The sequence below is a fragment of the Cariama cristata genome, unplaced genomic scaffold, assembly GCF_000690535.1.
Source record: "Cariama cristata isolate BGI_N322 unplaced genomic scaffold, ASM69053v1 scaffold15229, whole genome shotgun sequence".
Lineage (NCBI taxonomy): Eukaryota > Metazoa > Chordata > Aves > Cariamiformes > Cariamidae > Cariama > Cariama cristata.
Window position 1 is genome coordinate 21410 of NW_009637583.1, and position 11008 is coordinate 32417.

The 11008-nt window shown below is 49.2% G+C and overlaps 1 protein-coding gene across 1 annotated transcript in view; it reads left to right on the plus strand.

The window, feature by feature from the left end:
• Positions 1 to 10568, plus strand: part of NTN4 (netrin 4) — a gene marked incomplete at its 5' end in the record, with an annotated part of 26666 nt that extends 16098 nt beyond the window's left edge. Inside the window, 6 exon segments of the mRNA XM_009708401.1 lie at positions 2881 to 3024; positions 3027 to 3087; positions 3795 to 3907; positions 5048 to 5116; positions 6934 to 7104; positions 10432 to 10568. Coding sequence (XP_009706703.1) covers positions 2881 to 3024; positions 3027 to 3087; positions 3795 to 3907; positions 5048 to 5116; positions 6934 to 7104; positions 10432 to 10568 — 695 coding nt within the window.
• Between the last annotated feature and the right edge of the window lie 440 nt (positions 10569 to 11008).

Below are 11008 nucleotides of genomic sequence, written 5' to 3' on the forward strand. Positions count from 1 at the left end.
TCTGCCCCCCTGCCATACCTATCAGTCCTTTTCTTTACATCCCTCATGAAGTTTTAAGCCCCAGCTACAGTATAATTGCAGACAATAAACCAGCTTTTATAATTGCCGAGTTTATTTTTGCTTTTCAACTGTAGGTTTTGGAGGGTAAATATTTGTCATTTCCAAAGGTTAGCTGGCAGCTGAAGAAACCACAACGGTATCACCAATCCAGGGTGGAGAAATCCAGCTCACTGGGTTTCGATCCCAATCAGCACAAGCATCTCCGGGACAGGCGGCTGTTAATTCATGTGTGCGTGGAAACCACGTGCAAAACATTGCTACGTAGTACAGGGTGGTAAATGGGTGTTTGAACGATGCTGCTCACAAATGGAAGAGACAGCAAAAAGGTCAAGTTTGTGGAAGGCTTCTCTTGATCCCAACCTAGCGGTGCCCACCCCAGATGGGGTGGAAGGAGGAAAACGGGGTCTAAAACCAACGCGCAGCGCAGCAGCCTGTGAGGGGGGGCGGCTGCCAGATGTTCTGTGATCAGCCGTGCCGTCCTTTCCCTCCTGCCGTTGCCATCGTACGGAAGCACTCGGTCTTCTTTTCATGCGTTTCTTTCAACGTTGGTCCAACGCGCTCACATTTGAGCTCTAGAGTCTCATTCCTGTGCTCGGCACGGAGTGATGCGCTGCACTTCATGTCTCTGCGTTGCTCGGCACGTTCCCACTGCAGCACGTCCCAAACGTTTACCCTGTTGTAAATTCACCACCCAAAGCATCCAGATGAACGTCTCTTCGTGTCATCTTGGGCCTCCACCCAAGATGCAAGACCAAAAAGCTCTTCAATTTACCGGTCGGCGATGGAAAGCCGGTTGGCGCCTTGGTAGCTCAGAGGGGAGCAGCCAGGAAAGAGGAGGTCCGTGGAGGTGGGTGCGCAGCCCCTGTAGAAATGCCCAACCTTTACAACCCCTCTCTTTGCAGCTTTTATTAAAAAGTATAGCCAAGTACATTCTCAGTTTTAATTGCCATTTTAATTGCCTAGGAGTCTTTTTCATAACAGTCTTTGTAAATGTAATATTCTTACCTCACCGTGGTGTTGCCACTGCCATTAAATTTTTCATTAGGAAATAAATTGTGCGAAAGCATCGTCTAAAACAGAAAAAGCTCCAACCCCAATAGGGCAGGGTGTAAAACTCAGCTGAAACCCAACCGAACCAGGACCAAATCTCTCTCTGAGCGGTGGGTTTAGCTCACCGACTGCAGGAGAATAGAAGAGCTTTAAGTGCTTGATATTTCCCCTGAAGGGGCTGAGAAATGCCAGAAACACCCACCGCATCTCGTAGGCAAAGAGAGCGTTTGGCTACGTGGGTCGGGTGTAAAACACTTCACAGCCTTCAGGAGAAAGGTATGCCAGTCTCGGTGAGCACCGTCGAAAACGGTGCTGTTAAAGCTACCGGCGTTCACCGCCTGCGGCTAGTTCTGCAGTTTGTGGAGAGGTTTTCTAATCTTATAATTTTATATAATTATATTTGTTTGGGAATGGAAAGGGTGGGGCAAGTTTGAGGATTGCTTTGGCAAAGATTTTGAATTCGTAGCCGCCTCTAAGTTAACTGCCAATATTAATCTATCGTTTAATATTTTGAAACAACCCCCGAGGTATGGCAAATCCCTGAAACCACAAAAATGTTGTCAGAGCAAAATTAAATATAAGTAAGTATTCTAAGAGAAAGGCTGTGTTGCATGCAGTGCCTTTTCAGCTTTATTGCCTTCACAGTTGCAAAATAAAAATATTGGTCTAAGAATTTGGTGACAATTTTCCCTCCAAACGGCATTTTCTCAGGAAATCTGATTTTTATGTAAATGGAGTTTTAGACAAAAGTCTTTCAGCAGGGAATTTTTTTGCCGTAATGCACAAAGCTGACGGTAACACGTCCTGGTCAGAACCGAAGCCCGAGGGAGGGAGAACACCAGTCACCCAGGTACTGGGTGCTGGTGGGGCACCCAGTTGCCTGCTGGCTGGGCTAAATGGTGAGAGGTTTGGCTCACACTTTTGATAACTATATTTCTGGTCTTTGAAAAGGTTAACATCTTTGGGGGAAAAAAGATTGTAGTCTTGCAAACAGACGCAAATCACATTTAAGCGAAAGAAAAATCCTAAGCAGGAGGCAAGGAAACCTTCTCACCACCTCTTTTAGGGCATCCTTTTGGATTTGAGAGAAGGGCCGTTTCTCCCAGTGTGTCCCAGTACACTTCCAGCGCATCCTTCTGCTGCAAGGGGCTGGGGGTGGGGAAAAAAGAGCAGCCGACGTTTCCGACATGCACTCTGCAAAACCCGTGTCCCGGAGTATATGCAAAAGAATATCTCTGAGAAACAGTCTTTCTTTTTAACGTTTTGAAATGATGGATTTCAAAGAAAATCAGAGCAGTATGTTTTGCTCAGACTCCACTTTAATTAAAATTACCGTTCTGAAGGGGGGAGGTTAACCTCCTGGATGCAACACGGTTGTTATTACTTTAGAGAGCAATTATGCTCTGATTCCTTTTTGCAGTGAAGCACCCAAGGCTGCTTAAACAGCACCGTGAGCCGGGCACATCCCTGGGTACTTGGCTGGATTGGAGTGCAGATGCTGTCAGGAAAGTCATAATGGCCTGTTTGACAAAACATAACGCCAAACCAGGGTAGGTTGACTAATCAAGATACCTCAACAAAAGTTAAAGTCGTATGGTTTCTAAAAGGAGATTCTGGTCAGATTTATATGGGTGAGAGGAGAAAAAAAAAAAGCCCCAAACCATCATTGTCCCCAGGCAGAGCGGCAGTTTCGCAGGCATCTCCTGTGCCTTCATCCCACGGAGATTTTACACTCACGGATGCTCTCTCCCTCCGCCGTGTCCCCCGCAGCTTGCTCCTGCCACCCCCTCGGATCGGCCGCGCTCCCTCTGGGTCCTCGCACCTTCTGTGACCCCAGCACCGGCGACTGCCCCTGCAAGCCCGGCGTGGCAGGGCCCCGCCGCGACCACTGCCTGCCCGGTTACTGGGGGTTCGGGGCCGTCCCTGCGCCGGCGCCCGCAGCTGTGATCCCCGCACCGGTGACTGCCGTAGCAGCAGGTGAGTCGGGATGGGGGGTCCTGGCCACCCCTTCCCAGCCTCACCGTACCCCTGCGATCTCCATCCCAGGGAAGGCACTGCACCCACCCTGTTTGTTTATGCATGGCACGGAGGCTGGAAAATCTCCATTATATGAAATATTTGGGGTTTGGTATGGTCAGGAACTGGGGATAGAGCCGGGGCTGAGGTTGCGGTTCGCCTGGGTGCCTGGCACACCGTGGCAAGGTGCTGGTGATGTTGGTGTATTGGCTCTCAGTGCTGGTGTTAATGTATCAGGTGTTTTCCATAACCTTCACAGTTGTTTCCTCTCCACAAGCAAAATATGGGCCTCAGGGACATCTGAGTGAGAGGAGACCAAAGGCTTAGTGTTGTTGCTGTTGCATCTCAGCTTGCATCGACTGTGCCGGACTTAGAGTCAAGCTCTGACTTTTAGAAGACAGCGCATTTTAATAATACCTCACTCTCCAGATCTTATATGTTGCTTTTTTCTAACCACGCTGGGGATATTTATAGCATATAAATCCCTATAATGTATTTTAAACCCAAAATGACTTCATAACCCACTCTGACAGCACTCAGCCTGTTCGCTTTCCCAAACTGCCCCTTGCGTTGAACATCACCAAGACGTGCAGTCACGGGGTTGGTAATGGCCCTACTTTCCGCTGGCTCCAGGAGGAAGGCTGACCGTCTCCCTTTTCCCCCGACAGCTCGGACATGACCTGGCACAACGAGCCACCTCCTTTCCAGGCAGTGCTCAATGTCAGCGAGCCCATCTGGGGCTGGGAGGACGAACAGGGCTTCTCAGCGCTCCGGCATTCCGGTAGGACTTTCCCTGCCCCGTCCCTCCCACCAGCAACCAGCGTGGATACAATCTTTTGCACTGGCTTGTCATTAGGAGGGGATGGACGTTCCCCCATTAATGTCCTGTGTGACCACCGGCCTGGTGTCCCCCCCCCCTCCCCCTCCGCCAGCCGGAGGAGCCGTACGGCTCGTCCCGTCAATGTGAGGATGTGGACAGCCTTTAGGCAGATGCTCCGCGCTGAAAGCCTGCACCCAAGGTTTAGCTGTCGGTGAGGCAAGAGTTGCCTGCCTCAATTTGCAGTCCCAGCTCTGAATTTCAAGGCTGAATCCTCTCCTGTTTTACTTGGCCATCAGGTTTTAAATGGGTCCCTGTATTCCCTAGTACTACTTGTTGGACAAACCAGCGATGTTATTTAGCTGGTGGGGTTTGCCACTTCACTGGCAGGCAATTAGGAAATTTCAAACTCAGAACTTATTCCCCCGATACCCACAACAATTACAGCTTACGATGCAATTCGAGATGGCCTAGCATTTCATCTATGGCTTCAGCTGGGAAGTGATTTCCCTCCTGTCCCGCGAATCTGGCTGTGTGAGGGTGCTGCGAGGCCGGTTGGCCCCACGGCGCCGCGCCAGCCCGTCCTCCCTTGCCATCGCTGCGTGCAAGCAGGCAAGCGTCGTTTCCTCCATTTTCAAAAAGCGGCATGATAAAATCTCAAAGATACAATAATTGAGTTAATTGAGGGGAAAGCTCCATCGTTTGTCTGGGCAACTTCATTTTCAACGTAAATAAGTATATCGTGTTATTCTTTGTTCTAAGATCACGGAAGTCATTAATCTGCCTTAACCTCTGCAACATTTCCTTTTAAAATTTTGTCTGGTACATTACAATGTGGAAAATACTGCAGGGAAAGACATGCATGTTATTTGCATCCTGAGGCAAAATAATAAGGCCTTTGTTTCCCTTCTCTTCAAATTGTAAACAAGGAATAATTGCCCTTGGACTAAGACTGTATATTCAGCCTGGATCTGAAAATAGGGATTTTTTTGCACGGGGCTGGTGGACCACTTGAAAACCTCTGGCAGGTCCCAGGCTCTGCCCGTGAATACTCCTGTCTTTTCAGTACCACCCACAGCCGTTGGCTTCCTTCTCTTTCCCCAGGTAAATGCGAATGTAAAGAGCAAGTTTTGGGGAATCCCAAGGTCTTCTGCGGGATGAAGTACACCTACGGTGAGTTGTGGGTGAGGTGGCAGGGGTGTAAAGGGAGGTGCTGCCAGAGGGTGCAAGGGTATAAAGCATGAGAGATGCTGCTGTGTGCACCGCTCCATCCCACCAAACCCATGGACTACTTAGTCTGAGGGCAGATCTTTGACCTTTCCAAAATGTGTAGATATCATGGTGCCAAGTCAACGTAGGTGAAGCGTCTTGCTCTGTTACTCACCTCTCTTGCTACCAAAATACCCTTGTGCCAAAACCATTGGAGGGCAAGAGCTGGAAGTGTCCCTGAGAGGTCGTTTAGGTCCAAGACAGACTGTAAAACACCAAAAATGGGTCACTGAAACTCTGTCTGTAGACCAGGTGCCCCAAGTATGGTCTAGAAATCACTAAATCTGAATTGCAGTGAATGTAAGGAGGGACGGTGACCACTGCATAAGACACTACATGGAGAAACTGGCTCCGGCAGCCATGGGGATCTTCCCCGTCAACAAAATTCAGCTGTTGCAATGGGGTGATGTATATTGTCTATGTGTCTATTGGATTTAGGAGGCATTTTGTTCCCCAAGTCCTCTCCGGTGTGTGCCAGTGAACCACCTCCTTCATACCGCAGCAGAGCAAGGAATGCTCTGGGTAGCACTCCCTTCCTTCCCAGTCATCCAGGGAAGCGTGTTTCATCTCACGCTGAAGTAGAAAATGCACAGAGAGATAACCCATACCTCTGCGGGCTGCGGAGCAACCCACAAAGGGAAGTTCAAGGGGCTGCCAGCTGTTGAAATATAGCCCTGGCTTAGTGATATTAAGAAAAAATCTCGTTCTGCTTTGCTTTACTCCCTGGCCGTGATAGTGATCGTGTTTAATCTTGCAAAAGAGGAGAAATTTTTTAAAAAAAAAAAAAAAAGTCACAAAACCCCCAAGTTCATAAATCTCATCTAAACTGCACTCAGGCTTCCCACCCTTTCATCACTCAACGTGCAAACTGTCAGCTAAACTGGAGAGACAGATGAATTACGGGGTCATCATGAGCTTCTGGAGGCCATACTGTAGGAGAAGAGGTTTCCCTGAGCTTCCTAACGTGCAGTGCTGAGCAAAGCACCGCTCTATGGTGACACCAACCACCATCGGCATCAGCATGGCCGGAGGAAGGCTCACGTGTGGGACCTGAGCCCTGAGCCTGCACCACGCAGAGGCGCAGCTGGTGGGATACCAGGTAGCAGGATTGTGCCTGTGGGTATCTGAGAGCTCAAAATACTCCACAGTTTGGCTCAGTCCCCGTCAATGTCTCAGTCTCCGCCACTGCATTTGGATTTGGCAGTTCTGCAAAGCGGGAGGACCGGCAACAGGATGCTCACCGGGGTGGGATGAGGGCAGCTCCTCACATCTCTGCCTGCTGCCGGACCTGCCCGGGCCGAGGCCAGCAAAGCCTCCAGGTCCATCCCTAAAACCCCAGCTTTCCACTTGATTTCCAAAAGTGTTAAGGAAGCCAAAGTTTTTGCTGAGCTTGGGGGGGGAGCGGAAATGGGGCCCTCACAAGTTTTGAAAATCAGGACACTGGACCTCTCCCACCACCCACATGGCAGGTCCAGGGGCTGTGGCCAAACCATCGGGCAGCGTTCCTGCCCATGGGTATGGGGATGGATGCGCTCCCCCGGCAGCTGTGCTGACCCCGGGCTCCCCAGCAAGGAGCATCGGGCTAACTCCACTGTACCAAAGTAATTGTCCTCACTGCATCACCCAGACACCTGCATTAGACCAAAAAAAAAAAAAAAGAAAAGAAAAAGAGCACTGTAAATAGTTTTTATATTCCTGGTTTTGAACTCGTGTCTTCCCAGTGATCAAGACGAAGATCTTGTCAGCTCATGACAAAGGCTCCCATGCAGAAGTCAATGTGAAGATCAAGAAAGTCTTGAAATCTACAAAGCTGAAGATCCTCCGGGGCAAGAGGACGCTCTACCCTGAATCCTGGACTAACCGAGGCTGCACTTGTCCCATCCTCAATCCCGGTAGGTTTGACTCCCTCAGCAGTCCGTCCCCCCCACGTTTGCACAGGTTTCATTCCCACCCCTCCATCCCCTCACACCAATGACCTGAGATTGCAGCCCAGTGTTGATTAAAAAGTTTTGGCTGTTACATCATTTGGATTCCAACGGCAATCTCCACCAAATTTGAATTTTGTAGAGAAAAACTCGGTTCATTCTATAGACTTTTAAACATACGATTCTCTTTACAAAGCATAATAACACTCTTACGGCTTTACCAGACTCAGTCTGTTCCCAGAGGGAGGGAGGTGCACATCACGCCACTACCACATGACGTATCTTTTCAAAACTAACGCTAATTTGAATCCCTGAAATCACATTTAAATCTAATTTGAGTCATGATATTGTACTGAAGTTCTAATCTAAACTCAAGGGAAGATGTGTCTTTGAAAGTAACACTAATTTACATCTACAAGATTTGGAAGAGATTCTCTTACGCAGTGAGAGGAGAGCTTTGGCTTCACAGTTTTTTCTCGTCTTCTTCCACCAAAATGGCGTATAACCGGTGGTGGCTACACAGCGCATGCAGCCTCCGGTACGGACGAGGAGATGCAGGCTCAGGGTTTTCTTTCATAGAGCAAAACTACGCTCCAGCTAACACACCTTTCTTTGCAACTCCAAGATAAACCAACAGTTACCAACTAATGCAGATTGAGAGTTTTCTTTCCGTAAGGTGCACACATCACTTGGAGATGACCAATGGAAACGTCGACTTCAGAGACGTCCCTTACGTGTGCAGCCCTAGGAACTGCCTTTGGGGGGGAAAGGGCTCTCTGCGAGGCTGGATCACGCAGAAAGGTTATTCATTGATGAGGTGTTTGCAGTCTTGTTTTCATCTCCACCGAAGCGACTGTCTTTGGCTTTGAAGGCAAGCTGCCGCGATAGCACAGCTGTAGTCAGGTCTTGTCAGGTGCAAGGGTCGGATGAATCAGCAGCGTTAGGCGGGACTTTACTGTTTAAGGGCAGTAAGACTTTGGCTATTGGTAAAACATCATAAATCTATCATTAAATAGATCCAGCTGTTTTATTTTTCCATATGCAATGCAAACGTTAGCAAGAAAGCCCAGATGCGGCTGCCTTCATATGAAGCTGGAGGAAAGCCGTGGAAGACGTCAGACAGCGAGCGTGCGGGGCAGCCCCGCAGCTGAGACCCAGCTTTGGGACTCCGCTGCCTTCAGAGGAGCTTCAGAGGTTCTCCCCAGCAGACAAACAGACAGCAGTCGTCACAGAATCGATGAAGGTCGCTTGGACACCAGCGGAAGGGTAGAGGTGCAACTGGCGTTAGGGATAATCCAGGCATCTCACACATCAGGTGTTACTCCCTTGCCAGCTCTCATGATTTACGCTGCAAAGCTTGATATTGTCTTGAAATGCTGCTGCTGGAGTCCCAGGAGTATAAATTAATCTCAGCTTTCATGTTGGAAAGAAGTTGTGAAGTTTGATCCTAATGGGAAATTTGAGAACATCAGCTGAGTGCATCTTTAAGATTCAATCATTTCAAAGGGGAAAAAAAAAGGATCCCAGATATTTTTTAAAATCTCATGATTTTCTTTAGCTACCACATTCATTTCTGAATGGTTGGCAAGACTATCTTAGCAGATTTAACCCTCTCTCAGAGTAACAGCTTCTGAACTCCAGATGAATAAACCAACAGCAGCTGGATAAAAAGCCCAGCTGACATAAAACCATTTCCTGACATATAGCTATAATGGAAATCACATCTCCGCAAAACATAGAGGAGATCAAAGATAAAAATAAAAGAAAGACATATTTTTATTCTGTATGACAGCACTAAAGGGATACCAGAAGGAGGGTAGGCTCTTCAGCGCTCTGGCAAGAAATAAAAACTCCAAGCATTTCTCGAATCTCCGTGGGCTGTTTTCAGACGATAAATGTGCGTAAGTTCCCACGAGGGGATATTCGCTACCCTTGCACACCTTCCCCTCCACACACACCCACAGAGGCAGGTTGGACTTCTGGGGGATGCTGAGCTGAAAGATTTAAAGGTCTCGGCCATCTGCAAGGGAAGAGCAGCCCTTTCCCTGCCGGGGAAGCCCCTGCCAAGCCTGGGCACAAATCAGCAGAGCGCTGCGTGCCAGCCTCAAGTCCTGGTTGGCGCATCTGTCGTTGGATTCTTTTTAATTTTACATTTCTGTAACGTCAAATTGAAAATCTAGAAAGCCCTACGGAATCAGCAACTGCCGCAATATCAGCTTGCTCTCTGAGGGTGCATGCCACGCTCTGCTGTCAAGGGAGATGTAGGTTTAGGAGCCCTTGAAAAGTGATGTTTGTAACAGCAGTTGACATGGCCAAAGTGAATGTCTTGCGAAGGGTGGTACTGCCATGCACGTATCCTGTGTTTACTCGGCGGGAGAGAGGGGGGGTGTGTGCCCAAAAACTCAGACGAAGCAGATAACAAATTGTATTGAATTAAAGAAAAACATGCTTGACCTTTAACTAGGGGACACTCTGCCTTTATTCTGAACTACACAATGAAAACCCAAGAAAACACAAGCAGAGTCCTTGCTGTGGCCAGGATGGAGCGGGATGACGGAGAGCACTGGGGGGGTCCCATCTCCCCCAGGCTCCTTCCTGCTGTCACCTGGGTCTCCCCAGAACGGTGCCAGGACAAGGGGGTGTAGGAGGGGGGGGTCTCCTGCTTGCTGTACCCAGCGTGCTGCAGCGGGATGCTGGCCCCGGCAGGGAGCTCCTCCTGCTGTGGGAGGGATTATCCTTCTCGTCGTCCTGTCTCTAAAACATCTGGCGGAGACAGAAATTAATGCAGCTTTTTTCAGTGTGACTGCCAACCCCTCGGGCTCTTCTGGGGTGTTCGTGCCGGCAAATCTAGTATTGCCTCTCGTCGGGGTCCGGCGTGCCTTTGCCTGCAAGGGGGCACTGACCATTTGGAGCAAGACACCGGCACTGGGCCCTCCTGCACTGTCGTCACTGGTACACCTGGAACCGACCCATTTCCAGGCCCAGGTGGATTCAGGGAGGTATAAAAATTTTGTAGTGCAGCCCCCGGAGTTCAGCTCCCATTTATATTTTGAAGGTAACAAAATCAACGTTTGCATACTACATCTCACTGACAGATGCACCACAGGGGTCGTTTTTCCATAGACAGAACTAGAGGTATAAATATACAGGTACATAAGAGAATCAATATCTATAAATATTTCCTCGTGTAAGTGCTTTTTTACATGGGACTAGCTATCCAGGCTGACTTCGTGGTGTCGATAGGCCTCTTAAGCATAGTACTGTGCAGTCCCTGACCGCTTTGCTGGTTTGCAGGCTTGGAGTACCTCGTGGCGGGACACGAGGACGTCCGAACGGGCAGACTCATTGTCAACATGAAAAGTTTTGTCCATCGGTGGAAGTCGGCTCTCGGAAGAAAGGTCCTGGAGATTTTGAAAAGAGACTGCAACTAGAGGTGCGCGACTGCCTAGGGCATTTCTTTATGCACAAAATGCAACAGCCTTCACAGAGAGAAGACCTCTAGGATGAAAACTGGAATGTAAGAAAATAGTGCCAAGACGTGTAGCGAGGCATTCAGAGTTGTAGGCGCTGTCTTAATTTAACCCTTCCTGCCCAATGTTCATTCACTCGCCTGTAGCTTCCTTGCCAGGGGCTCGCCTGAGCCCAGCTCATCCTTCCGTTGCGGGAAAGAAAAGGAAGGGCGGACGCTTGTCTCGCTCCACTGCCATGTTGGAGCAACTCCTAGGAAGCCGCTGATCGCCCCAGACTAAATTTCCACCCTGGAGAGGGAAAGGGTGCCCACGAGCTACAGCTGAGAAGCAGAACATCACTGCCAGTGCCACCAGCGAGTGACTTCCAGAGGTTGCCGAAGGATGCTGTGGGGAAGGCGACG